At 46.7% G+C, this 27189-nt stretch overlaps 1 protein-coding gene across 3 annotated transcripts in view; it reads right to left on the bottom strand.

Moving 5' to 3' along the window:
• LOC106740777 (furin-like protease 2) overlaps positions 1 to 27189 on the bottom strand; it is a 362212-nt gene that overhangs the window by 4941 nt on the left and 330082 nt on the right. For 2 of the 3 annotated variants that reach the window (XM_014612154.1, XM_014612153.1), the window contains exons 3-10: positions 26027 to 26131; positions 19721 to 19930; positions 9639 to 9933; positions 4901 to 5073; positions 3004 to 3669; positions 2363 to 2579; positions 1210 to 1678; positions 263 to 450 (exon numbers count right to left, since the gene is read on the bottom strand). In XM_014612154.1, coding sequence (XP_014467640.1) covers positions 263 to 450; positions 1210 to 1678; positions 2363 to 2579; positions 3004 to 3669; positions 4901 to 5073; positions 9639 to 9933; positions 19721 to 19930; positions 26027 to 26131 — 2323 coding nt within the window. The remainder of the gene's footprint in view (positions 1 to 262; positions 451 to 1209; positions 1679 to 2362; positions 2580 to 3003; positions 3670 to 4900; positions 5074 to 9638; positions 9934 to 19720; positions 19931 to 26026; positions 26132 to 27189) is intronic. The other variant, XM_014612155.1, reaches the window with a different exon arrangement.

The following is a 27189-nucleotide window of genomic DNA, read 5'->3' as shown; positions in this document are numbered from 1 at the left end:
ATTAAGAAAGCGTCCAAAACGAATTTAACTTGTACTAACTTTTACACCACACCGAAGACTTAAATCTGTCCGTGTCGGGAAGATTGTTTTCAGCCGTGATAATTTAGGCTGAAAAGATACAGCACGGTAGCAATTCAACTATCTCTGTCTGACCGGCTGTGGTAGGGGTATGGTCGTTCCAATATCGTTATAATTCAATGTCGGTGGTGGGATGTCGGGAGGGTCAGGGAGAACGCGAATCGATCTCGTAATTTCGACGTACTTTCGTAATAGCCCTCGGGGCACTGCTGGAGGCAGACCGCCAGGTCGGTGACTCGCAGGTGGGCGGGAGCGCACGACAGACAGGAGTCTTGGCCGGCACCAGCGCACACCTCGCAGGACTCGTGACATGGCCAGCAGACGCCACCCTGATTGGGGAAGCTCCTTGGCGGGCAGCGACTGACGCATGTGCTAAAAAAAAGATAGGAGATTCGCGTGATGTTGCCTCCAAGGTCACACGTCGATCCAGGTGGTGCGTACCGGTTATGCCCTCTGAAGTGAAAGCGGTTCCAGAGGGCAGATAAGGGAAATCATTAGAAGGGAGAAAAAAAAAGGCTCACGTCGAACGAAACGAAAGTGAGACAGGTGTACGACAGAAGCGAGGTGTGCCCGACGATAAATATGGGCGTGTAGATAATTCGGCGAGCAATCGGAAACGTCAGTTCGGTCATTAGTGTGGCGCATGAAATAATAAAAAGGAAAGAAGGAACATGTCGTCACGTACAAACGTCCTTTCACATTCAGGCGTTCCTACCGTGATGATCCATGGCTTCGTGGCATTGGAAAATTAGATTTTAAGCTCTCATTAGTCCATTTAGTCTCAACGGTCGACTAAACATCGCCGATGCCTGAATCGACCGCTACGTTATGCGTGCGCGTCGTTAATCGCCTAATTACATTTTAGTATTAATTAGTCCGAGAAAACCACATCGGGATCTCGCTTACAGCGAGGAGCCGTGGGGGGGGGATAGATTTTACCTTCGAGGGCGTCACTTGCGGGGAGGCTCGAGAAGCAGCGGGCATAAGCTAAAAGATACTCATACTTTACGGGGCTACATCGTCCTATCTCGAGACGGACGGACGGACGGCGGCGATTACACTCCAACTTTCTGCGATACGATCGGGGAGAAAACGTGGAGAGAATGTGAATCCTGATGTGTTTCTACTCACTTATCGAGGCGGTAATTTTTACAGGCGACGCACTGCGTCGGGCCCTTGCCGTAGCAACCCTGCGAGTCGCACTGAGGGTCACAGTCGTGCAGTATCCTCCTGGTTGTGTCCAAGGAGCCGTCCGCCTGCGAGGACGACGCCGCCAAGGGCGAGTCGTAGGCGGCCGCGGACGAGACGTCGCCGGGCAGCCGGTTCGTCAGTAAAGGCGCCGACGAGCCGTCCAAGGTGGCCACGGACGCCTGCACGTTCGACGCTGCCCCCGTGTACGGGCCCTGGTAGCTCTGAAAGGTAGACGTAGAAAAGAAGTCGCTGTTGTCCGGATAGTCCAGCTGTACCGACGGTACGTCTACTGTGAACGGATAACGCGCGGAGGCGTATGCGGAATGTACCGGGTTAAAGTGCCGGTTGCGCAACCGGATCGGATTCGTCGCCGTGCCGTAGAAGATCAGCTGCCACTTCTTCAGGATACCTGCAAACAGCGCCGGCATAGGGGGCCGAGTTATGACACGGGAGGACGGTTGGACCGGTCGCGACGACTCGAGGCGCGCTCACGAGGGAGATTCGAGTACGAGAACGAGTGGTCCGAGCGAGGGCTCGTTCTCGATATCCGTCTAGACGGCGGTAGACACGGGAAAACTAATCCCGTTGATGTAACGGAATTCAGTTTCTCGAGGCCTGAGGCCAGAAAGCTCGGGGCTTACAGCATTAGTCCCGATTGATTGTAAGAACCGAGTTTTTTTCCGCGCATCTAGACGACAATCAAACATTCAAGCTGCTTTCAAACATTCTTCCGCAGTTTTGTGTCGGGGTGACGGTGATGGATAATGCGAATATTCCGATACAAAAGCATTGAGGAATGCGTTGACGGAAGATCGACGAACTCGCGTCTGCTGCCGGCCGGACGGACGGTGAGAGGCAACCTTGGCTCGATCGTGTTGCGAAAAGCGGCGCGTAACTACCGCTTGGCTCGGAATTACTTCTTCGCCGGCGAAGTTATTACGAAGAGTTCCTCAAGTTCGGGATTGTTCCCGGACGGAACAATCGCCACTTCTCTCTGTCGTCCCGTAGTCGTCGTCGAACTTTCCGCTCGCGTCTCGTCCAAGTCGTGCGATTCGCGCGGGCTCTCGAAAGGGGAAGTAAAGGGAGGACTCGCCTGGTGAATTGACGTGCCGATTCCCGGCGTTAATGATCTGCAGGGTCCATCGACCGTCCGCCTTCTCGCCCCAGAAGTGCACGCTGAGGAAGGGCCAGTCGTCGAAGTTGGAACTGAGGACGTCGCGCGGCCGTTCGAACAGTAAGGTCGAAGTCGTGCCCATCGGCGAGGTCAGCAGCAGCCTGAGGTTGCCTCGAGGGAAGAACCGCAGGGAGACCTGTTTCACGACGTTTCCACTCCAAATCTCGCGAACTCAGGGAGGAATCGACCAAGCCAGTAAAGCCAACGCAAAGTATTAGTTACGCGAGCATTTAACTGATCATTATAGCGTTTGTTAATACGATTCACGAATTTATTTACAAAAATATGCATCCAACCTAGATAATTATATAATTTATAAATAAACTTTCGTTGGCTCTTATTGGCTTGTTGGATTCTTTTTTGGCTGTACATGAGCAAGAATCTTGAGAATCTCCTCGACTTTTCTCGCGGATTTAATCCGACGCCGGCGAGAGGGAAAAAGTGAGAGGGATTCAGGAAAGCCGAGTGTTACGGGAAAGAAAAAAAAATACAAATGAACACACATCTTTCATAGTATCGACGAGAATCCGCGAGGGTGTCCGCCGCCTCGGCGGTCTTACCTTGCACTGCACATGTTCGAGGAACCGAACCTCGTTCAAGGAGCCGGCGCAGCCACTGACATCCATGTACACGCTCAATGTGTACCCGTACGTGGGGTCGATCGGCCTTTCCTCGTTGATCTCGTCGGATTTGCAGATATGCTGAGGCGGCACGTTGGTCCACTGCTCGGCCAGAGTGACCATAGCGCCGGCGTCCATCAAACCGTAGCCGAACTTGTGGGAGACCTTCCTCTTCACCCCGTTCAGTATCCAGCCCGACTCGTTGTTCAACGGCTCGGAGCGCGAGGTGAGCACCACCAGGTACTGCATGTCGCGCCACGTCAGGCTGGGGTTCGCCTCGAGGGCGAGGGCGGCGATGCCGGCGGCGAGCGGCGCCGACGCCGACGTCCCGGTGTGCTCCACCGTGCAGATGTGATCAGGCCGCAGCTTGGCGTCCATGTCGACGGTGGCAACGCTCTTGTCGTTGCCCGGCGTGCCGGACGAGTACGTGGACGCCAACGTGGAGCTGCACTCCTCGAGGTACCACGGCTTGTAGCCGCCTTGGGTCGCGCTCGAGATCGAGAGAGTGAAGATGCTGTTGGTGTAGCCGTCGCAGTTGCAGGAGTCAGTGTGCCTGCCGCCGTTGCCCGACGCCCACACGAAGATCGAGCCCTTGCCCTTGCGACCCTGCGCGCGAGTGGGAACAACGAGTGGGTGACGCGCGCTCGACGTTTCGTCGCGGGCGACCAGCGAAGCGATGGGATGCTTTTTCAAACCGGCACGAGTGACTCTCGCCAAACGAAAAGTTACGGTGTGATTAATAATTTACGATTAATAGTTTGCAATTAATTGAATTGTTTTAGCGGACAGGTTGTGTGATTACGATTATACTCGAACGAACGGCAATGATATTTCAAATATTATCCAAAATAACCCGCAATAAAAAATATAAAATCGCGTAATATTCATATATAAAATTAGTAATAATATAATAACATAAAATTGAAATAATATCCAGCACAGCCGTGGCGCCCGTTTTCTCAAATAATTCACAGTCATGATGTGTGAATAGGTGGACACAGTGTATGTGGTTGAAAAATCCCGGTTACCATTGTGCCGCTGATGTGAATGTTCAGGCTATTATGCCGGTCGGTACGTCGACATCCTTGCGCGGATCCAGGAAGCACAGAAATGAATTTCGCGCGTGGGAGAAATAATCACGCCCGCACTATTTTAATTAGCATTTGTTCAAGGGTTGGGGGAGGGGGGAGAAACGTAGAGAATAGTAACGGAGTTTTTTTCCGAACAACGTAATGTACACGTGAAAAGTTATTCCAATAGCGTATCGTGCCGTCCATTAGTTTGCGAAAAATTACAGAAAATAAAATTCTAGATAGGAAAAAAGCAATTTGCCGCCGTTACTCCGCATGTTAAACAAATTATTTCCCGACGCGAATCAATATCTCTTCCTGAAACGAGAAACAAACCAAAAACACACAAACGATTCAACGTGCGACGAACCAATTTTTGTTTACGTTGTAAACAAAATACGCCGCGTCTGAATTTCCCGTCAAGGAAAATTCGTATCTCGTCGTGAGGTAACGGCCTGCTTTGCCCGATCGGGAGAACGCAAAGACCGTCGTCGTCGTCAGGAAGACTCGGTGACGTTGGAAATCGTTGACGGGAAAATCGCGACGGGGAAAATCCTTGCGTATATAATTAATGTCGACAATTTTCACTCGACGCCGCGTCATTGCGAGACTGAAGGACGTCGGGCGAGCGGACGCGCCGTTCGCTTGAAATCCTCCGGGTGATGGAATAGAATGTCGAGACGAAGGCTCGCAAAGACGGCAAATAAATTGATCCCTTCGCTTCGTGGACGCGCGTGCGCGCGCGGAAAGTGTGCGATATAGCTTACGCTCGTCACTCCGTAAATAAACGCCCTCCTGGCGAGAGGGCCCGGCCCGTCGACAGTCTTGCCGTCGTCCTCGGGACCCCAGGAGGCGCTGTATATGTCGATGTGATCAGGATTCAATCCCAGCGCTCTGGCTTCGACGGCGTCGTTTACCGGGCCATCGAGCATTCGCACGCCTGAGAACACGACAGATATGTGCGTGAGTGAGTCCTCCCTCTCTCGCCGATATCTCGCGTGCCGATGGTGATGCCGACTCGCGTAGTGCGAAAGGTCGTCGTCGGGTCGCGCGGATCGTACGAACCGATATTTCGACGCTACTTTGATACACTTAAAGATAGTTTACGTTTATTTAGACGGTCTGTAAACTGATCAAAACCTACTTTGACGATATTGAAAGTTATTAACTTCTCTCTTAAACCTATCATTCTACATCTTAAACGTTTAATTTCCATGATAATTGAGCAACCTATTTTGACGGTGAAACAGCGGAAACGGAAATTTGAGGCCTCATCAAAATAAGATAAAATTATATTCGAATTGAAAATGAGCCTATTTTGCTATCTTAAGATTGAAATTTCGACACGAGATGCACGGGAAAGGAGGAAGCGCGGAAAGTATAAATTAAGTTACACGGGAAAGGGAACTCCGTGCCAGCAGCAGAATAGGGGCCAGATGAAAATTCGATGACAAGAAATGAAAACTCAGCGACAAGAAGCGATATCTCTGTTACCGTTGAGAATGTTCGCTTAAACATTCAGCTGCATTAAAGCTCGGTCGAGAAAACTGAGAATAATTGACTGAGCGGAAACCTTCTACAGGGATCTTTTGATTCCTACAATCGAATTTTCGTTTGGTCCCGAGGCAACGAATAATTCAGTTACATTAACGGAATTGTTTTTTCTGTGCAGAAAAACTAAATCGATCGCCCATCCGAGCGTTTTCTCGACGGCTCACCTGTTCTGTATCTACTTAGGGGATCTGTGTGATTACAGTCGTCGTCGGATGAGCAAATGGTACTAGCAAAAAACTGCTTCGTAGATAATTGCGACATATCGTCATCGGAATGCGCAAACAAGTAGCAAGCGCAAAATGTGTGGGTTAATTAAGTAAGTAAATCTGGAGCGATCGCTCTCGTCCGCGCATCTTCTCGACTTTCACGACGGCTACCCGCATCGTCTGTATCTGTTTAAAGAATTTGCATAATTGCGGCTGTTACCGGATATGCAGTTATGAACTGATTTCGCAGGTAGCTGTGACGAGCGATCGTTCGGAATATGCCAACAAGTAGCAATCGCGAAATGTGTGGATTAATCCAAGAGGTACATTTAAATCGATCGTTTATCCGCACGTCTTCTCGACTTTCACGACGTCTGTACGCATATTCCACATTTACTTTACGGATCTACAAGTCGGACGTGTCCTATATGCAATCTACAAGTCGGACGTGTCCTATAGACATGCATAAGAGACGATAAAATTAATTTATGCGCTACAGGGGAAAAAACTAGTCCAAGACTTCTAATCAATCCAAGACTTACATATATTTTCTTACTTACATGAAGATAGGTACCTGATATTAATTCTTTTCTGTGTACTTTGCTATTTAGTCTATTATTATATTTTTATATGCGACTGTTATTTAGTTGACGTGTGTAATGTATTCAAACCGGATAGCAAAACCGGCACGGTCTCAGCGAACGAGTAGCGAATCCGTCTGTGCCGTGTTTTAAGGATGCATTGCCCATGAGTTAAAATAATAAAAATTACAAAATGATTGCATTTGAAACAGATATCAAAACTAGTTTTGACGCTAATTCAGAGTTTGCATAAAAAATTATTCCACTTCAAAGAAGATTGTAAGGTGAAACGAATTTGATAAGAGTTCGATGAAACTTGCACCGCGTGTATATTGAAATATCATCTAACTCGAGAATTGAGACATTTGTAACTAAAAATGACACTTTTTATACGTAATTTCGCTTGATAAATACCTTTGATGCGCCATTGGAAATACGGCACTAGTGGGCTATATATTCTTAATTCGCGGACAGAGACGCCGTCTCATGAAAAGGATATGACAAGCCGATATCAGACGGCGCTGAGTAGCGTGTCCGGAATTAAATCCGTCGAAATATCCCCGGCTGAGGTGAAAAATAACCTACTACATGCTACATGTCTCCGTCGCGTCGACGTGCCCCGAGCGAGCTCTGCGCGAAGGGGATGTCCTCGAAGAGAAGCAGGACGACGATCCCGATTTTCAATCGCGGCTATTATATTCGCAACTGCCGCGTATCGCGCGAGCGCTAACGAAATCTCTCTCTCGCTGGCGCCGACTGTATCGGAATTTCTAATTTCGCCGCGACGGCGACGTGGTTATACGATCACCATCCTCGAATTCAATATCAAAAGTCCCGGCTATCGCCGCGCCGTTCCGCGTTATCGTTCCGGGCCTCCCCGCTCACAGTGGCGTAAGCCGCCCCGTCGCAAGCCGGCTTACGGGACGTGTTCGTTTCGTTTCGAAGTAGGTTACCGGAATTAATACGGCTCGATAGCATCGTCGAGAATGGCGGCGGGCGTCTGGCAAACCTGGCCTATTCTTCAGCGAGCCGAGACGATAACCGGCGACCGGCAGTCCTGACATTTCCAGCGGTCGCGGGACTATTTATTTCCGCGAGCCGACCCGCGCGCGAAAGCTGACTAGCGACTGGGAACGTTCCCGCGGGGGAAGGGGCAACCGGTAGTGTAAGACGAGAGAAAAATCTATTCGGAAACTGGAACGCCAGCCTCCGCCGCCGGCCAAAGTTAAAAAAGACCGTCGGTCTTACGCGACTAAGCGTGTACGAAAATTTCGCTATTTAAGGTAGTTGGTCTGTCGAACCATTTTCTTAGGAATCCTTTTTAATTGTAGCTGCATATTTATAGAAATACTATCTACATCTGTAAAGTTAGAAAACGATTGGTCATTCCGGAATTGATGTGTTCCAAACTAAAAATGGCACTTTTTATACGTACGTTCTTTGAGATTAAAGTCCTACTTTTAAGTTTATTTTTAATTTCTTGTAAACCACATTTAGGATTTTAATGAAAAACTATTGTGACATTAAAGACTAATATAGAAACGTTTAATTTCAGAGTTAATTGGTCAATTTTGTATTGAAAATAGCCATGGGAAATTTACAATTTGTTTTAATATCCGCGATATATGTACATATACATATATTTCAATATTTATGTATCGCTTTCTATTATATATGCACCTCTATTAATTCAACTGACGTATAAATAAAATATTAATGGGAAAAACATATAATATCTTCGTGTTTATAATATTGTGTACATATATTTGTCTTAATTTCACATTCAAAATTAACATTTATTATTTAGATAAGTAAATAAAGTTATAGAAAAATATTTTATTTTCAATAAATAATAAAATTATGTAGGAGTTCTTTAATATCGCTACTGAAAAATCTGGCGCTCTACGAACCAACTATCTTAACAAGCAGTTTCACACAAATATCTAATGTATTTCATCGTAGATCTCGATATAGATATTGGTGCAACATTGAGGCGATTATAAATTGTAAAATTAACGTCCTAAATATATCCATATATTCGTTGGATGACTAAAAATAATCGGCAATATCATGCTTCATTAATCACTTCCAGGAGCCTCCGAGTCTTTTCTGTGGTCATGAAAATTTACCCAAGTCTTTAGCAATACCTCACCGGTACCTCTGATTGCTCCGCTTCGATCGGTTACCATCCATATTATCGATTCGAGATTATCAAAGATATACGAGAGTGGCGAGACGCGGCTCCAATATAAATGGAAATGATTGAAAAAGGGATTTCGGTACTTTTACATCCGGGAGGCTCGGTGAATGTGTCGCGAACCTTCCCTGCGCGAGAAAGGGCAGGAGAGTGGGGGCTGGCGGATGAGCGCACTCTCATCACCTGAAATGCTAACAGCCGCAGATAACAACCTATTTCGAATTTCAACAAAATCCACTAGAAAGGACATAAAATATCTACACCAATTTCTGGGCTATCAGCCGCAGGAGTATCGGCAAAAGGGAAATATTGATCCGCCATACGTTATCCCGCCTGTGGTACCATTCAATTTTCGCTTCCGATCTACAAGATATACACGCCACGTAATTTAGGAATGTATAAAACTCAACTCTCTTTCACGTATCGCTCCCGAACGACATAATCTGTCCCGCACGTTGGAATGAAAATTTCGATAAGTGGACATATCCCTTGAAATTGCACACGAACGGGATGAGAGGGAGAGAAAGAGAGAGAGAGAAAGAGAGAGAGAGAGAGAGAGAGAGAACGATACGTATATATATATACTTATATATGTATACGTAATCCACACGCAGTTTAATAGAGCGTTTCGGCGATTCTTAAACTTCTTACAGCGGATTTGGATCTCATTACGAGGCGAGCTCCTTCAATTAATTCCCGCTTCGGACTCTTCTCGTCTATGAACGTTTAAAATTACATTACGAAGTAATCTTCTCGACTCTCCTTTTTATTATTCCTAATTAGTTCGCCGTAATCACTTCAAAATCCCCGACAGAATCGATCTTAGTGACGATACTCTTTTCGTGGCATCGCCGATGTCTTGAATAAATAAAAATAAAAAGTAAACTTCCTCTCTTTCTCTCTCTCTCTCTCTCTCTCTCTCAAGAACAGTGATTACTCGCCCGATTTAATCAAATTCTGCTTTTACCTCCGATACTGGCATTGTAGGCAACGCCGACACCGCAGTACTGGTTGAAAGCGACGGCGGCGACTTCGCCGGCGCACCGAGTGCCGTGCTTGTTGTCGCCGTTGTCCCTCGGCATCGGGTCGTCGTCGTTGTCGTTGATGTCGGTGCTAGCCTCGTGATCGTAGTTGAGCGCCAGATCGGGATGATTGGTCTGGATTCCATCGTCCAAGATGGAAACGACGACTCCTTTGCCGGTGTAGCCCTTCTGCCAGGCTGGCGCGAGGTTCATGTCGTAGCCATCCTTGGCGCCGCCGTTCTGCGACAACGGAATGTCAAATTTGACTCGCGGCCGTAGACGGATATTTTACTTCGCTTAAAGATCACGACGATGATGAATCGCGCGTGCGGGACGCTATGTGATTCTTTGACAGGTATTAATTCACGAATTTCGTGTTGCCGCGGATGGCCGTTGATTGATATTCGTGTAACGCTCGCATCTCCACATAGGCATGTGCGCGCGCGCGCGCGTGAGCGAGTGTGATTTCCTAGATTAATGGATTACTGGCCGCATGGCAAATTCGGACGGTCCCTTTCGGGAATGCCGCAAATTTCCCAGCGTGATCCACGCGCTGTCGCGGCAAACGGGCCACCGTGCGACTTCGATTTCTCATTTTTCGTTGCCGGCCAATTGGAAGCTATGCGCCATGGAGACTAACAAACTAGGTGAATGAGATTCGAGTTTTAAGCCGCGCAAACTGCAGTCGGGAGACCCAGCGCGATCCGTGCTGGCCGCCAGAAATGTTTCCCGAGCGTGACAAATGGCGCATTATTCTTCTCAATTTTTTTATATTGCGCGGGTAATATATGAAATTATATTAAACGACCGCATTGCGTTCTCCCACCGGCCGAAAATAACTTTAACGTCGAACCAGAAGAATCCCGCCGTTCGGTGGCCCCCCGCCGGGCCAGCAGCTTTCCACCTGGGATTTTTCCAGCGGAGGAGCGCGACGCAAGCGTCCGCGGCGAGCTCTCAATTTATTGCTATATATCGCGGCGCGTCACCGTCCAAATAAAAAATATCGACCGCGTTAAAATTCCAGGCGAATTTTCGACAGAGCTATAGCTCTTCCGACACCGCCACCGGTGGACATCTGAAGCTCCACGCCGCAAACCGGGGAAAAAATATACATATAGATATATATATGAATGAATATGTGTATGTGTGTGTGTGTGTGTGTGTGCATTCGAGACACGATCCGGGCGAGCTGGCGGCGCGATTTGTATCCTCTAACAAACGTCCGTTTTATGCATTTATAATGGATTGATTATTGCGACCGGCCGGCGTTTGCATTTGCGCCGTGAATTTGCGTAATAAATGTACGGTATGGAAATACGCGAATGCTTCGTACGTGTTCGCGGCAGGTAACGCGGCAGGCGGGCGAATGTTCGCGCGTGGCGATCGTGATCGCTCCGAAATAGGGCGAAAAAAATTCGCGACGGTAACACGATAAATTTGTGCGTGCGTAGAATGATATCGCCGTTTCCGTAGATTATCCGTCAGCAGAGGTGTGTGTGTGTATGTGTGTGTGTGTGTGGATGTTCAAGGATCGCAAGCACGGCAATCGCAGCAAATACAGCACATAGACAGTGGTGTTCTTCGATTTTTCTCCCTTGAGAGAGAAGAATTTTTCCCTCTTTTTCCTCCCTTTTCTCTCTCTTTCTCTCTCTCTTGTTTTTATATGAATTATAAATATAAATTAATTAACTAATTATAAATTATTATAATAAATCTGATTAAAAGCGCCTTCAAAGTACGCCGCGTCCAACGAAATAATCTTGTCACCTTAATTCTTACAGGAAAAATACATAAAAGGCAGTTATTTTCTACTTGGTAACATCTAAACGAACAACGTTAAATGTAAAATTCTCTTATATTAATACAATTTCTGTTCTTCTTTCCTTCTCTGTAATGTTTTTTGTTAAGGGCATTTTTCAAGAATATTTTCCTACAGCAATAATAAACGTAGTTATCTATCTATCTGCCTATCTCTCTTACTATCTCAGAATAAGATTGTCGCGAGAAATTTGTGATTCAAAAAGCGACGGACCCTGCTAATATAAACATTGTACGACGAAAGCACGACGCGTCCGGTTCGCTGGGAAGTTCACGCGTGAGTAAAATAAAACGTCTGTGAAAGGTACACACATGCTCGCCTCAGTCCCGAGATTTTGTACATTACGCCCGTAGCTCATCGAAATCAGAGAGAGAGAGAGAGAGGGAGAGAGAGAAAGAGAGAAAGAAGTAGAGTTGGAGTTAACGCGGAGAGACACGACTAGAATGGCGGGATTCACCGTACGTGTTCTCTCGCAGGAACATCGGCGACGGAATGTGCCAATCTCCGCGACGATGCACCTCTCAGCTGTGCTTTTTTACCCGGCCATTCGGTCGGGACGATCCGCGCGCGTGGTGCTTCGCTCCGTTTTCCCTGTGATTCCATTAACTAGATTGCGCATTGTCGTGCTCAGCCGAGAGGAAGCCGGGAGCACCGACGCGTGTCCTAGTCGCCCGTGTCAGCGCTTATCTGTCGGAGATTTTGGCGCTGCAGAGAAGTAAAGAGAGAAACACATACACACAAAAGAAAAGAGAGAGAGGGGGGGAAAAGCAGAGATTGTTATGTGCGCCGAATGCAACGGGACCAGGATTCGATACCTCGACGAGAGAAGGAGGACTCGTCGCCGAAGGGAATGTGGCCTTGGTGTTGGATACCGGGAGAATACAAACACTGTGTTAGCGAGCCATCGCACCCTGGCTGTCGTCTCTTCTTCGGCTCGTCGATACGACCATCGTCGATGTTCGATATTGAATTCTACCGGTCACCGTAGACCGTCGACGTTCAAGAGACTCCACGAACTTGTCACATGGTCACCTCATTTCGCAATAGAAGAAAAAAGAAAGAACAGCGGAAAATTACTCAGATTTTCAAGAATGCGTTACCGAGCCATCTACCCTGTAGCCTTGTAATCTTCAGCTCGTCGATACGACTATGAGATCGTTGACGTTGAATTGCATCAGTACCACTATAGACGTTCGACAAACTTCGCGAACTTTTCGCAAGGTCACTTCATATTACGCGAAAAATAGAGAAATCCGGGAAAAAATTACTCGAATTTTCAAGAATGCATGAGCCGCATCATTTCGGGCAACGCCGTTGGGGAATATCGGGGACGGACCACGCTAGAAAATTGATAACCGCGCGATGTTACTCCCGTAGGGACGTTTTAACCGAAAAAGGTCCTCCTTCGGACTGCTCCGTAATAGCAGTTTAATTTTCTGCCGGCGCGCGAGACACCGAGGATGCGAGTGCACTTTTATCAGAAAAACGGACGAAAGCCCGATTGCATTGCACTGCGTGCTCCCTCCTCTCTCTCTCTCTCTCTCTCTTTCTCCCTCTATTCTTTACGATCCGCGCCGTAAAGCATCAATTTCTACGATGCGATTTCTTCCTCCGGCGCGACGAAAGAGAGAGAGAGAGAGAGACGACGGGCGCAAAATTATCCAGCAAGAAACGCCGAATTTACGGGCACCGCGCATAAGAGCGTCGTAATCCCGTCAGCGTAGCGCGCGCGAGCGGCAGGCGGGATGAGTTCGTGCACACATTGTGGGCGCATATTGTGCCCGTGGAAGACAATGCACCCCATTGTCTCTCGCGACGCGTGCGGTCGACCCGGCAAAAAGAGAACAAAAAAACACGGCCCAGGTTGCGAGGAGCCGACGCTCTGTATGTTCGCCCGAAGGTGCTCCCTCTCTTTTTCTCTGTCTCTCTCTCTCTCTCTCTCTCTGTCTCCTTCGGTCCCTCGGTCTCTGGAAGCAACTCCAGACCACAGCCAGCGTCTTCCACGGCCCGACAAAAGCGAACCACCCATCCGGACGAAGCGTTGCTCCCATGTCGACCATGGACGTAAGAATATAACAGGCTCGAGCACGGACTGCTTATTTAGAAACGCGGAGTTGATATCAGGGGGAAAAGGACGTGTAAAAAGCGAGGCTCGACCTCTAGACTACTGTTTTTTCGGTCTTTGCCTCTTTCTCTCTCTCTCTCTCTCTCTTTACTCTACTTGTCAACTAATAAGCGACTAATTAGTATGTGAACAATGCTAAATATTGCCGATAGCTTTAACTTGATAGACCTTGACAGGGTGTTTTTGACGTGTATAGAAGATACCCCGACACACTCATGGTCGGTTGTTTGTTTAGAATATGCGTCGAAGCGCGGTTTTTCATTGAGATGTTATGATGAGATGTTATGATCGAAACGCGTGTTTGAAATTGTTATCCTTTTCGTTGTAAACAGTAAATGCTCGCGCTCCCGTCTGCAAAGGTATATATACAAGTACAGTATATGTACAAATAATACAAATTAATTGACATTGTGGATACCAGAAGGAGTGTACTGTAAAAAAATAAAGAAAAGAGAGGGATTCTAATTGTTGGGTTTATCGAGAACTCTCACGTCTCCATGGGAAATATTGAAACCGAGGAAATAAAATGTTAACGCTAATGCATTTATATGAACTTTTGTTCGCGAGTTGTATCGTCTCTCTTCATCGCCGGATTTCATTTTTCCGATGCAATTCTCCGCGGTGTTATGATTTCATACGGAGGACATGGGACGAGGTATGAAATATCTGCTCGACCGAACGTTTCGAAGGCCGAAACGAGGAGCAGAAACGGCAATTGGCAATATCAGGAACGAGCTGCGAATCCAGACGTCGGATTCGTCTGTCCCTTTTGACCTCCAGTCTTCCCTGCGCCTTATTATTCAGTAACGAGAGTGAATAAATAACACCCGTTTAAATGTCCCCGTCAATTCGGATTAGCGATTAATCGCTACGATCTCGTACACCGTCACTTATACGATAACCGACAATATCGCGTGTTTCAACGCGAATAGCAAATCTACGATTAATCTATCCGCCAACCGTGCGAACGATAACAAATGCATACACGGAGCAGATCGAGCCGGTCGATTGATTTGCATCGCTATCATATATCCGGATCCCTCCGACTTTGTTTCTAAAAATATTCCTGCACATACACATGTTAAAAATTTAACACACAAATGTTGACAACGATCGAAGCACAAAATGTTTTTACCGTGCAAATTACACGTGTTACGAGACTCTGCTATTCATGAGCGATTATTTATTATTTGTAAAATTTCGACTGATGGTGAGCACAATGCACGGTTGAGACGTTTCCAATAACAAAATAGTTCGTATTTGAATATACATTATATTGGGAATGAATGCAAATTAAATCCGCAATCGGATCTTCTCGTCTTTCACTATTGTATCGCCGAGGAAACCTTCTTCGAGAAGAGAAACGTTCGATCCGGAGGTCCGTGAAGCTGCCGAGAGGCGGCTGATGCAGCAGTCTGCTTCGTCCTGCGCGGAATATATTCGAATGTCGCAACGGGTCAAGTGTCGAACGCAAGAGTATGTTTCCTCTACGCGTCACGCAAGCGACCACATCCTCAGCATCCTCGTCGCCGCGAGCTGTATCGGGTCTTAATGAAGTAATATTGAGCCGGAGGGATCTCGAGGCTGGATTTCCTCGGAACCCTTACGTAGGGGAAGATATCAGGAAGAGGAGTGGTTTCTCGGGTTACGTAAGCGTTAGCCTTCTATCGCACCTCGGGCGACGCTCCGGGCATGTCACAAATACTGCATCCTGTGGTTTTATACGCGGCCGGTAGTTTCCGCGGCCGGGCTTCGAGTATTGACGGCATATTTGGGCATCGCCGTCCGTAAATAGAAACCCCGGATGCCCCGTTACGGAGGGGCTCGCCCGACCTGCTCGAATTTCATACCGCGTGATATCACGTCCATTATGCGAGAGTCCCCCGGAGTGCTCCTGCGTTCCTGCGTTTCGTGACGCGCCAGATTTTCCGGAGAATAACCCCGGCAAATGTACAGTGCACGTTTCGCCGATCATCGCAACCAGAAACGCCAAATCTTTTATCCCACTTTTTTCCTTTCATTTCAATCCCAATAATAGCCTTCGAAATTATCTTTTAGCTTTAACTCTAGCAATTATCTTTAACATTCGCAAAAAACGGCGAAGTAGCGGAACGTGAACAAAAGGATAGAATTATGAGCGACCCGAATATATGATTTCACCGGGAAATTCCACATGAAAGATGATGTCACGTAAAAAGAAGAGAATACAGCCGACAGTAAAAAAGCGTGAATGAATACGATTGTATTACGAGTTAAGTAATCAGTGTCTCATTTCATCATAATCTGTCTCATCATAGTCTTATTTCGATATATTCGTTTCAATCGTTCCCCGAAGTAGCGTTCCTTCCTTCATCACCGTCAGGATCACTCCGTTCCTACATTCATCCCTGAAGAAATTCGAAGGTTAAAAGCACGATCTCTCCACAGGTAAGCGTCTTAAGCAGCGTTTTCACGGGGCCGATCGGCGAAACAAAGTCTACATCGATAATCGCGACTTCCTACAAGCGGATTAAGAGAACTCAAGTTCGAGACCACGCCGGCGACTATCGGTGGTATTCGCAAAAACGGACAACCGAGATGTTCTTCGCGTCTCCTCTCGGACGCTAGCCAATGGAAATAGCGGCCGAACAGTTTTAAGAGCGGGACACTCGGCGTAATCGAGAAGTTCGCAACTCAGGCTGAGACGACGCGCCGGCGGCGGGCGTCGGTACGGCGAGAGAGAAAAGTTTCCGGCGGATCGGGCGAGCCTTGCCAAAAGCTGCCCGTTGTTTCCGTTGTTTCTCACCGCCGGCCGTTCCGGACGGAACGGCTGCGCGCTATAAGCTGTTTACGCGATCGCAAGAAAACGCATGGCACAACCGTGGGCTCTATTAAAGCCCGAGAAGAGACCGGCCGAGCGAGCGAGTGAGCGCGGCCACTCGCGCGCGAGAAGTAAACGCGAGCCCGATGTACTTTGGCGCCGCTGCAGATTTACCGGCTGTGCAAATGAAATTCCGATGCCATCGTGTCATTTTTCTCCCTCGTCCGTAGTTTTATTCGCGAGTTACTCTCGTATTGCTGCGATGTGATCGAATATTTGCTTGAAGCAACAATAAACGATAACGAAATAAAAGTACAGCTGAGAGGGAAAATATTTAGAAAATGGAAAGATGCTTTCTTCGGTGGATGCTAATGACAGATTGATTTAAATTTAAATGATTTTAAATATTAATATTGTCGATAATAATATAACTGTGGGAGAATGTAATATTTGTAACGTGCGTCTAGATTACGTATCATCCGGTTTGCGTACGCGGAGAATCTTCACACGTTAAGCGAATCCTTTATTACCTTATAAAAATATTTCATTGTTTTTAATTCGCGAAAATTGCTGGTTTGGGTAGCGAAAGCATGCGTCTGGTTGAGTTAGTATGACCCCGTTTTCAGGTCGGAAAAGGGCACTTTTCCGTAACAAGTGGTTATAACGAATTGCATGCGAGTATATCCGAATAGTATTAACGTATTATTATGAGTATTTTTGTATAGCAAACACATCGTACAGTGCTTTGTAAATTTGATATGTGCAAATGTACATTCAGTCACGAGTATATAATACTAGTTTAACACTCACAAGCGCTCATACTGCACATTTTGAAATAGCACGAATAAATGCATAACTCTGTAACGCGTTTCTTTCTGTATTAAGACAAAACTCAATAAAAGAGAAACGTATTAACGTGCTCTCATTCATTAGCTGAAAAACGAGCGTTGAAGACGGCCAATCTGTTTAAAAATACTCATATATACTAGCGTGCACATACCATACTCATCATATTCCTTCGCATAATAAACTGCGCGTGCCTGAGAGTGCAAGGAACGAGTATAAAAATGATAAAACGAGACGGCTCTGAACGGTTAAAAATGGACCAAGAACAGTGCCATACGAGAAGTAAAACCGGTGAAATATTCTCGTAAGGAAATTTCCATTATTTTAATATGATTCCCCTTATTAAATCAACCGAGAATTTTTAATTTATACTGAACGAAAAACATCCATGCTTTGGCTCCTGATGGTTTCATATATTCCACCTTCATCATATTTTGAAACAGTCATATTTAATTTCTTTTGTTTAAAAATAAAATAAACAACTTCTTTTATGCAAACCTACCGACTTAAGGAAATGTATATTTTCTCATCTGAAAAGAATTTCTTTTCAATATAAAAATATATATCGGTATAAGTAAAAAAATATATCCGAGTAAAATATTAGTATCCACCGAATAAATATTTTTTTATTTTTTCCATATTTTTCCTCTCACTGTAGACACGTAAGATCAAGTCGACTCGGGAGTTCTGAGAGGGCAGAGGGGGACGAACCGGGGGTCATTGCGGGTCCGACGCGGTTTATTGTAATTTGACAGTTATTCATTGCGGTTTGTTGGTAGCGGTTCGTTGTATTTCGATAACGTTTCGGTGCAGTTCATTAATGGTCCGATTGCGGCTGTTAAAGAATCACAATAAACCACTGCCGGAGTCGCAATGAGCCGCGATGAACCCACTGTCGAGCCACAATAAATCGCTATCGGACCAAAGTGGCCTTCGCTCCCCTTCATAACCGCCAAAATTCGAGGGCCGGTTTTGTACGCCTACTACGGGTCGTTTCGCATCCCGGGACGAGTAGATCACCTCTCGCCGGGTGTAATACGGTCCGGTGACGCTCAGGGCGGAAAGTAAGCCCGCTGCTCGGGTGCTTTTCCGGTAAAACGGCGGGATCCCCGCTCCGTCGAAGACGTCGGGGCAAAGAGACCGGTCGGGGTTTAATTTGGAGCGATTAAACTACGCGACTGGAACGGAAGAGCGACGTTCCGCTCGGCAGCGCGGCGATGCGCGACTGAAGGAAGCAGGGCGGAGGATGGTAGGAGCGGAGGCTGAAACGACGCCCCGATTGTTTTCGATAATCTCGTCCAGGCGATCGATCGCACGGTCCGCTCAATAAGATCGCATTAGTCGCGGCCGATAATCGGATAACAAACACGCTGATTGACTGTTTGTACGAGGCCCGAGTAATTACCGTGATAATTGTTTACACGCCCGCGATTATGCGAGCCGAGTGGCATTTTGCATGAGATACCACGCGCGTTTTCAGCGCATCGGACTGTAATGGGATACGGCGCTGTCGCCCGTTGATGAGAAGATGCGTAATAATTCAGCGTGTAATTCACGCGTGGCTGAAAACTACGCGCGACCCACATCGAGACAATCGCGAATTAGACATGAGATCGTTTTCTCGCAATGTTGCCGAGATGCATCGACGTCGTTGCCCGAGCGTCAGTATTCGGCAATGATTTGCGGTCACGGGTGCGATAATAATTATGGAACTAATAACACTTTCGATCAAAAGAGACCGGTTTGCGCCGGGAATGACGGTGTGAAATAATACATAGCGAAACATAGCGCACTTCTATCGCCCCGTTATCTGCTTTACATATAATATGATGAATGCGTAATATCAGCTATCGAATATTTGCGCTGCAATACGCGCCGAGCTTATGCGCATAATTCAATACGCGATTATAATATCTAATGATGCAAAGCGATACGAACTCCCGTTTCTTTCGCCTCTCTCCCTCGGATATAATTTCGAGGAAATCATCTTTCCTCGAGCGATACGCGTTTCTACACGCGGACGAGACCGTCGATGGTTTCCGTCGGCGGAGAGGATCGGCCGGCGATCCTTCAGGTGATTCATTGGTCCGTGACAATTTGTTAGGCAATGGTTGATACAATACGGAGAAACTCGACAAATCTGTGCTAAGTGTTTAACAAACATACTGTGAACAACTGTAAAGCTGCTGTCGCGTCCTTCGGCCTCTTGCAAGCAGTTAATTACGTTACGTCTTATGTGTATACTCAGCACCAATAAAGTAATACTATTATTATTACTAACTTCAACTTCATTTCTCTCAGCTTCAGTACAGTTGATCTTTTTCTAACTGCACGTGTATACAGGTCGTTGTGTTTCGATCAATATTCCGCGGGAATCCGTTCGATGCGCGTACGGCCGACGCGCATCGACCGATCGCGACAAGAGGTGTCTACTTACCAGGTACCACTGTTCCTTGAAGAGGGGGTCCGTGAACAGGTTTTGGAGCGGCAAGCTGGCGCGGATCCTCGGCGGCTGCTGGGTCGTGCCGATATGACGCGAGCGTGGCCGGAAGTCGAAGAACGGAGGGAAGCCGACGAACGCGTAGGGCGCGCTCTCGAAGTCGCGCTTCTTGCGCTTCTTCTCGTGCTGCTGCTGGAACCAGTGCACCTGCAACCGAAAGCATCGAGCCTGCAGGCGTGTGTTCTTGCGGCCTCGTCAATCGACTCTCTCCGGCGAGCCGCGTCATCGCCCCATAAACTTGGACAATGACGAGCCATTAGCCACGTGCGCGCTCGCTCGCTCGCGAGGAATCGCGTTTTGTTATCTCACGCCGTTACGCCGAGTTACACGCGACGCAACGACCCACGTAGACGTTTGTTTCGCGCACAACGTCCACCACGCCAACGCGAATCGCGTACGGACAAATTTCCGTTAAGTGCCCGGAATATTTCAAGGTGTCGTCGGACGGTTTCTTGTCAGTGAGGAGGCGCGAGACACGCCGCTTGTATTAATGATACAGAGGGTTGCACCGCTGGCGTTTTTTTGTCCGATCTGATATCGTTTTGTTGTAAAATATTAAGGAGATATCATATCTCCTCTAAAGAGAAATAGTGAAATAAGAGAAGTGAAAACTAAAAGAAAAACAATCTCTAGAAATAAATAATAGAATGTATTAAATTAAATTAAATTAAATTATTAAATTAAACGAAATACGAAGAAGTAAGATAAGTCGATATCCAATAAAATGCGAGGAAAGAATATAATCAGCAATATAATGCAGCGAATTAACTGATTCTTTCAATTAAGCAAACATAAAAAAATATTAAAATACGTAAAAATACGCGTATTTCAGGAGAATCACATCCCTCGCCGACGTTCATGCCCGTCGAGTGATTCGCTCGAAGAAGCAAACGGGAGGGGAATTAAACTATGCCGCTCTCTCCTCCAATAAATTTCTCGCTCAGAGCACTAGGAAGCTGCCGGTGGGTCTGGTAGCGAGCGAGCGCGATCGCTGTTTTTTATCCTGTTGATTGGTTAAACGGGCATACACCGCCCGATGACCTGCGACGCGGGAAATTCGCCGGCGCAGATTGACCAGATCCGGGGGGGTCATAAATCGCGCAATCACCGAAAAACGCCTCGGGGAGCGAGCTTTAATTCTGGCGCTCCTCTCGTTTCATTCATACCGCCGGTATGACCAGACACGCGATGCCATTCGACGCGCCGGTACCGACCACGCCGGCAGATTCACGGCCCTTCCACATTTTGGCGAGACGCCAATTTCGCCAGGATCAAGCGAGTTAGTGTCACGGCCGTGTCGCCGGCCGCGTGTCGCTAGAGTCCCGGATTTTACAATTTTCGAAACAGCGGCACGAATACAAGCGAGAAATTTGGCGCATGTGTCGCTCCGGCCCGATCGTCGAACGTATTAAAAGTCCCCTAAAACGAAACGGCCGTATATATATACACACGCGGCGGAGTAAGCGGCAGATGTTGCTCTGTCTTCGCCTCTGTGAATTATAAATAGCTCCCACCGAATGGCGACACCCCCCGAACAGAATAGTATCCGCGATATGAATCGCGAATATGGATCTCCGACTGGCGAAAGTAACGACGCGGTATCTAATAACGAAAGTCATCCGCCATTTGAAATTCTAATTTCCAAACTCGGACGGGACTGCCCACCCGTCTGCTTGCCCGTCTGTCTATCGGGCTGTCTGCAATACCGTTCGCCAAAGTTACGGGCACGAAAGCGAAAACACGAGAGAATGAAGACCGAGACAATTTCACTTTCTCTCTCTCTCTCTCTCTCTCTCTCTTTCTCCCCCTCTCTATCTCGCGGGAATGCAACTTTCCGCCGATTTTCCGATAACGCTACACCCCCTCCTCTCTCTCTCTCTCTCTCTCTCTCTTTTTCTCTCTCTCGATCTGTCTATCTATCTCTCATTGGAGTATTGTGAACGAAGCGCGCAATACCCCCGATGCGATATGTATCGCCATAGAGCGCGATCTGCGTGGCGATTTCAAAAAAAAAAGCGAGGAGATAAAGGGAAAATAGAAGAGCAAAACGTCGCTCCTCTATTTTTCAGCGAGCAATTAAGCGGTTAATTAAGCGTACTGCACAATTAATAAGCAGCCAGTCACGATCGCTCTGCAGGAGAACGAGAGAATTCCCGGTCACGTAGCCCTGCCTGGCTTTGCCGTCCATAAATCCCGACGATCTCCGCGGCTAGCGTTCGACAAAAAAAAGGGGGAGGAAGAGGAGAGAGAGAGGGAGAGAGAGAGAGAGAGGAAAAAACGTATTGCACGCGCGGAAGCTACTACGTCCGCACATCCGCGCCGTGCAAATGGCATTTTCCTTGCGATCACGTGCTACCGCGTAGCTCATAATTAATGTTAACGCTATCGCGAGCGCACGTGCACATGTGAAGGACCACATTTCTCTCGGATGCGATATTTTTCCGACGTTACCGGCCAGCGGCGGCCCCCCTACTGCCGTTCGACACCGCGATTTTCATCCACGTCGAGGAGGAGCTTATCGAGACGAGGACAATGGCGAGAAACGCGGCGGCGGTGACGGTGGCGGCAATATTGTCTCTCGAAACAGTGAGATATTTTGCCACGTCCTCGTGAGAGAGAAGGTACGAGGCTCCTCCGGAAAGTGCACTTAGAGCGTCCAGCAGGTATTTCCCGCGCGAGCACTAAGGTGTGAGCGACTGTGGCGCGGAAAATTCGGGAAAAGTCACGACGGCGCGGAGCGACGTGATTAGCGGATTATTTACGGTGTATCGCGGAGCCGTGAACGTCGATGATTCGGCTAATCGGCGAGATTTCGTTATAATTAATGTATTTGCCGAAATGGCCGCCTATGTTGACTCGCGGGATATTTCACACCGCCACTCGTGAGAAAGAGTACTCGCGTCACGAAGCTGCGGGACAATTTGCCACGACTCGAACGTTCCCGACCGAAGTGTATCCAGCGAGGAAGACGTGAACTCGTCATTGTCGTCTCTTTTCAACGGCGATCGGCTATCTCGTTGTGAGCCGTTGCTTATTTCTCGGTGCCGTAAGCTGTCATCGCGGATTTTGATGGTTCGTAGGTGTCGAGAGAGAATTAAATGCTATGAAATGTGAGGGAAAGGGGATGACGAAGTGAATAGGAAAATCGTGGAAAAAGTCGACAAACCTTAAGGTCGTCATCATACCCTGTATATTATGAAAGTAAAACATATTTTACGTTTGAGAAGCTGCGTGTGTATTCTACTACGTGTTCATTTAACCATTGACTTGATGAGATTTTGAGAGCTTAATACCGACATACCAAGATCTTCGAAACAATATGTGATATTGTTTTCTTCCTCCTGAAAACTGCGCATTGCTTGAATTATAACTTCCAGGAACTGGATCGCGGACGTACATGGAGGTCAAGCGATGGAATAATGAAAGAGGAGAACTAAGCTGGAGAAACTTAAAACCTTTATGGATAATAACGATGCACGACGTAGTTGACTTTTTAAAAGGGCAATCTGGAGAATATCGCTGCTAACCTGAGATGTGTTTATAGCATAATTAAAAATATACGAAGAAAATTGCTGTCATTTTTCTCGTAACCGAGCGGCGGAAACCTGAACTCGTTATATGAAGATCGGGTAAAGGGGTGAAATAAAAACTGTAAAGAAGACGGAGAAACTTGAAATTCAACTTCAAGGAGAAATGCTGCGAACAAACAAGCAGAAATCATGCATATCCTGATGAAAGGAACCCATTGAAGATTGAATCTACCGGCGCATTAGAAATTCGCGAATACTGACTTGGTTCGCGATAAAATTCGCGATCGTTGCGATCATCAATTTCCTAAATTTGTCATACACGGCGGCATTTCAATATCATTTCTGTCGAAATTATTTCTAAATTCAATATATGCATTAACTGTCTTTCTTTTTTCCACTGAAGAAACTTAAACTCTTGTGAAACGGAAGATTGTTTTTTTCTTCGACGAGCAAATCGAAAAATAGCATTTCCTCCTCTTTGAGCTTTATCGGAAGCGGCATAATCTTTGGTTCGCGATTTTTCACACGCGATTCCTGAGTGTCCTCGGAAAAACTATTCCGGAATTGATCACGTGATTTTTCACGGCATCGCTAAGCGCCGTTGAAATAATCGCGGTCGCGAATTTTCGCGCGGTGAAAATGTGAAGTAAGCGATCGCGCGGGACTGGATGGACGCGGTCGGAATGCAGCGGTGGGTTTCATCGGTGAACCCGGATGGCTGGACGCGTCGTTTGATATCAACGCCAAATGGCGAGCACAACAAACTGTTGGCACTCGCAAAGCGTCGCATTACAATAGCGCGTATTACTTTCAGACGCAAATTGCATTGATTTCCGACGGCAAAAGTAATCAATAGCGCGTAAAGGTGCGCGCGCGCGCGCGCTTGTAGTATCTATCGGAAATAAAAACGTGTTTCCAGTCGGCAAAAAAAGGGAAAACGCGACAATCATGTGAAGCAAGGTATATTGTTGCTCTTCAACACAGCGACAGAGGAAGCTCGCGTGTAAACTAGGAAATGGTTTTTTTGAAAACGCAAGAGCCGCCTATTGAGGGGGGAAAAAATATCCTCTATGGCGGGACTATTTACGCAACACATTTTTCCACAGTTTGCCGTGAAAACACCTCAACACAATGCAAGTTGTCCCTGCTGGCTTTCAGTTTTGTCGGCTTTTCCCGACGTTACTATTCGCTGAAATTGGAAAAAATTACTCTTTAAATCGGAAGCCGCGTGCGTCACGACGTCTCGTCGTGCGTAGAGGAGATGAGGGAGAGTTGGGACAGTGTTATTTTCTTTCTAATAATTGATAGTATACTTTTGACTGAAACACAGCTGATATGTCTCTATATGACATGTATGAAAAACTTAACTTACCAAGTAGCGAAGATTATAATTTTAAAGGTAAATAAAATCATTTCGGGCCATCGAAAGTGATTATTTTCTTATTATAGTATTCGTGATACTTTTGTTGATAGTCGCATTTTAAAAAAGAATCTGTTGTTGCGAAATTTTGTAAAATAAAAGCTACAGAAGACAAAATGTCAAAATTGTCCCAACTCTCCCTTATCTCCCTTAATAATAATAATAATCTGTTGGCCATGGGAGCTCAAAATCAACAAGTCCTTACCTCGCGGTCTCCGCAAATGCGCCCCGAGCGAGACAAGCCAATTGGGCTATTTGTCGAAACGCACGATTGCTGATCGATCCGTTAAGCCTCTGTGCCGCGCGCGATTTAACGCATCTCCCGGGGCGTTCTTGGCGTTGAATTCTCGTCGCCTTTAACGATCATTACGAACGTCGCCGCTGATATAGGTTCGTTAACACCTTCATCGGACTATCAGCTGATTTCGCGAAGAGTGTACGCTCTTACATTCACGAATGAGAGTTATTATTCGCGGCTGTGGTCACTTTCGCCCGACTGCACGGGAAGAATTTTTCTGGATAAATTTTTTTCCCGGATGATACGGATCAGTATTCGGATAAATGGAGGAAAGCGCAGCGCTAGCTTGCCCGGCAGATGCGTGCTCGTGTCGTTCGAAATATTCGGCTGGAACAGAAATTCGTTCAGTTTTTTCGGCTTGATTCAAACAAGTACTGCTCGCAATTAGGCAGGCTGAAGGCAGCAACCGATGACAAGCATACGGAATTGGGCAACAGGAAGAACCAATTTGTTGTATTCCACTAGGACAATATTTTTTTTTTACACAGATTTTCGCCTTTAATTTCGTTAAAGAAGAAGCTGGGCTAATTTCATGTTTCAACCCGATATTTCGCATGAAAAACCAGTCTTGCACGTGTGGTGAATTTTTCGAACGTAAGGTTAAAGCATAGCATCCGTCTCTATCTCTCTTTCTCTTTCTAAACTATTAATTAATGGTAATGCACCATTTTGACCTTAATATGAATATATTCCAACCGCGCGATGTAGCATATTATTGGTATATTATTACTGGTATATTATTACTTGTATATTATTATTGGCGCATTATTCAGCAAAATTCTCTCCGCGCAAGGCTCGCACTGCGCTCTCCGAGCGTACCTTTCGTTATTTCGCGCCTGCCATGTCGCGTTAACTGGCGAAAATTTCTTCGTCAAAAATCGTTCACGTCGGCGTTGCCCGCTCTCTCTCTCGGCGCAAAAAGCAGCCTCGTCGCGCAGCGTGCGTCACATAATTAACGTCTCGTAATGAGCAAACGAGGAAACAGGTTGACTTACCCGAGATTCATCTCTCAGCGTCTTGTGATGTGGCTCGCTCACAGTAAGGGACCTCTTGTGCAGCCGCTTGTGAGAGAAGAGGTAATAATTCTTGAGTGCGCCGATCTGCAACCGAAAAATAAACCGTTCTTATTGCACTGTACCTCTCTTTCTCACGTCGAGTCGGGAGAAAGCGAGGTGCCGTAGGGCCGTAGACGTAAACACGAAGATATATAAGAAAGGGGGAGGGGGTAGTTCGCAAGTTTTCCCCCTCGCGCGGCCCTTTCGATGGCGTTTCGATGGTCTTGTGACTCAATATCGTTTCGACTGAAGTTCGACAGTAACTCCCGAAATGCCGTTCTTAAAGCGGCACCCGTTAAATCCCCGTCTACTGCATTCATCGCCGTGTTTTCCGCCGATCGATGAATGTTCGCCGACACTTCGACCGTGACAGATCGACACGATCGTCATCGGGAGAGCAGCCGGACGCGATTCTTTCCGACGGAAACGTCGGGATCCAGACGATCCAAGCCGCATGGTTATCCGAGTCGAAATGCTACTGTGACTCTCTTAAAGATAGTTTCCACCTACCTAAATAATAGATTAATAAAAACTCCTATATTGACGATACTGACACTTGTTAACTTCTCTTTCGAATCTGATTCTGCAGAGTTCATTCTCATGATACCTTGAATAATTTATTTTGACGCTAAAACAATGAAAATGGAAATTTAAGGCAACATTAGAGTAAATTATATTATTATAACTGAATCTGTGTGAACCTATTTTGCTATCTTAGTTTTTATTGTAGAATTTTCGGAAGTTTCACATGCGACCAAGATCTTCGTTTCAGGTATAGAGTCGACTCGAGTCGCGCCAGGTCGGAGATACGTCAGATATTTATGCGCTTGATATCCCGGATTTTTTTATAAATAACATTTCGCCGGTCGTGACACAGTAGCCGGTTTTTCGGGCGCCGCTTATCGATCACTGCATCAAAGGCGTGTTTTCGTGTTTAGTGATCTCCGTCAGTGCGTTAATGAATGACATGCGCGTGCGCCGCGACGTTAGCTTCCAATTTTGGAAGTTTAACACGATCCATTAGGGATAATTGGCAGCTTATTGGACGCTAGGTGATTATAATTATATCTATATGTACATAGCACGCAGTGGGGGAGCGGCGA

The sequence above is a fragment of the Dinoponera quadriceps genome, unplaced genomic scaffold (assembly GCF_001313825.1).
Source record: "Dinoponera quadriceps isolate SergipeBrazil2010 unplaced genomic scaffold, ASM131382v1 scaffold453, whole genome shotgun sequence".
Classification (NCBI taxonomy): Eukaryota; Metazoa; Arthropoda; class Insecta; order Hymenoptera; family Formicidae; genus Dinoponera; species Dinoponera quadriceps.
Note: the sequence above shows the minus strand (reverse complement) of the source record. Positions and strands in the feature narration are given on the sequence as shown.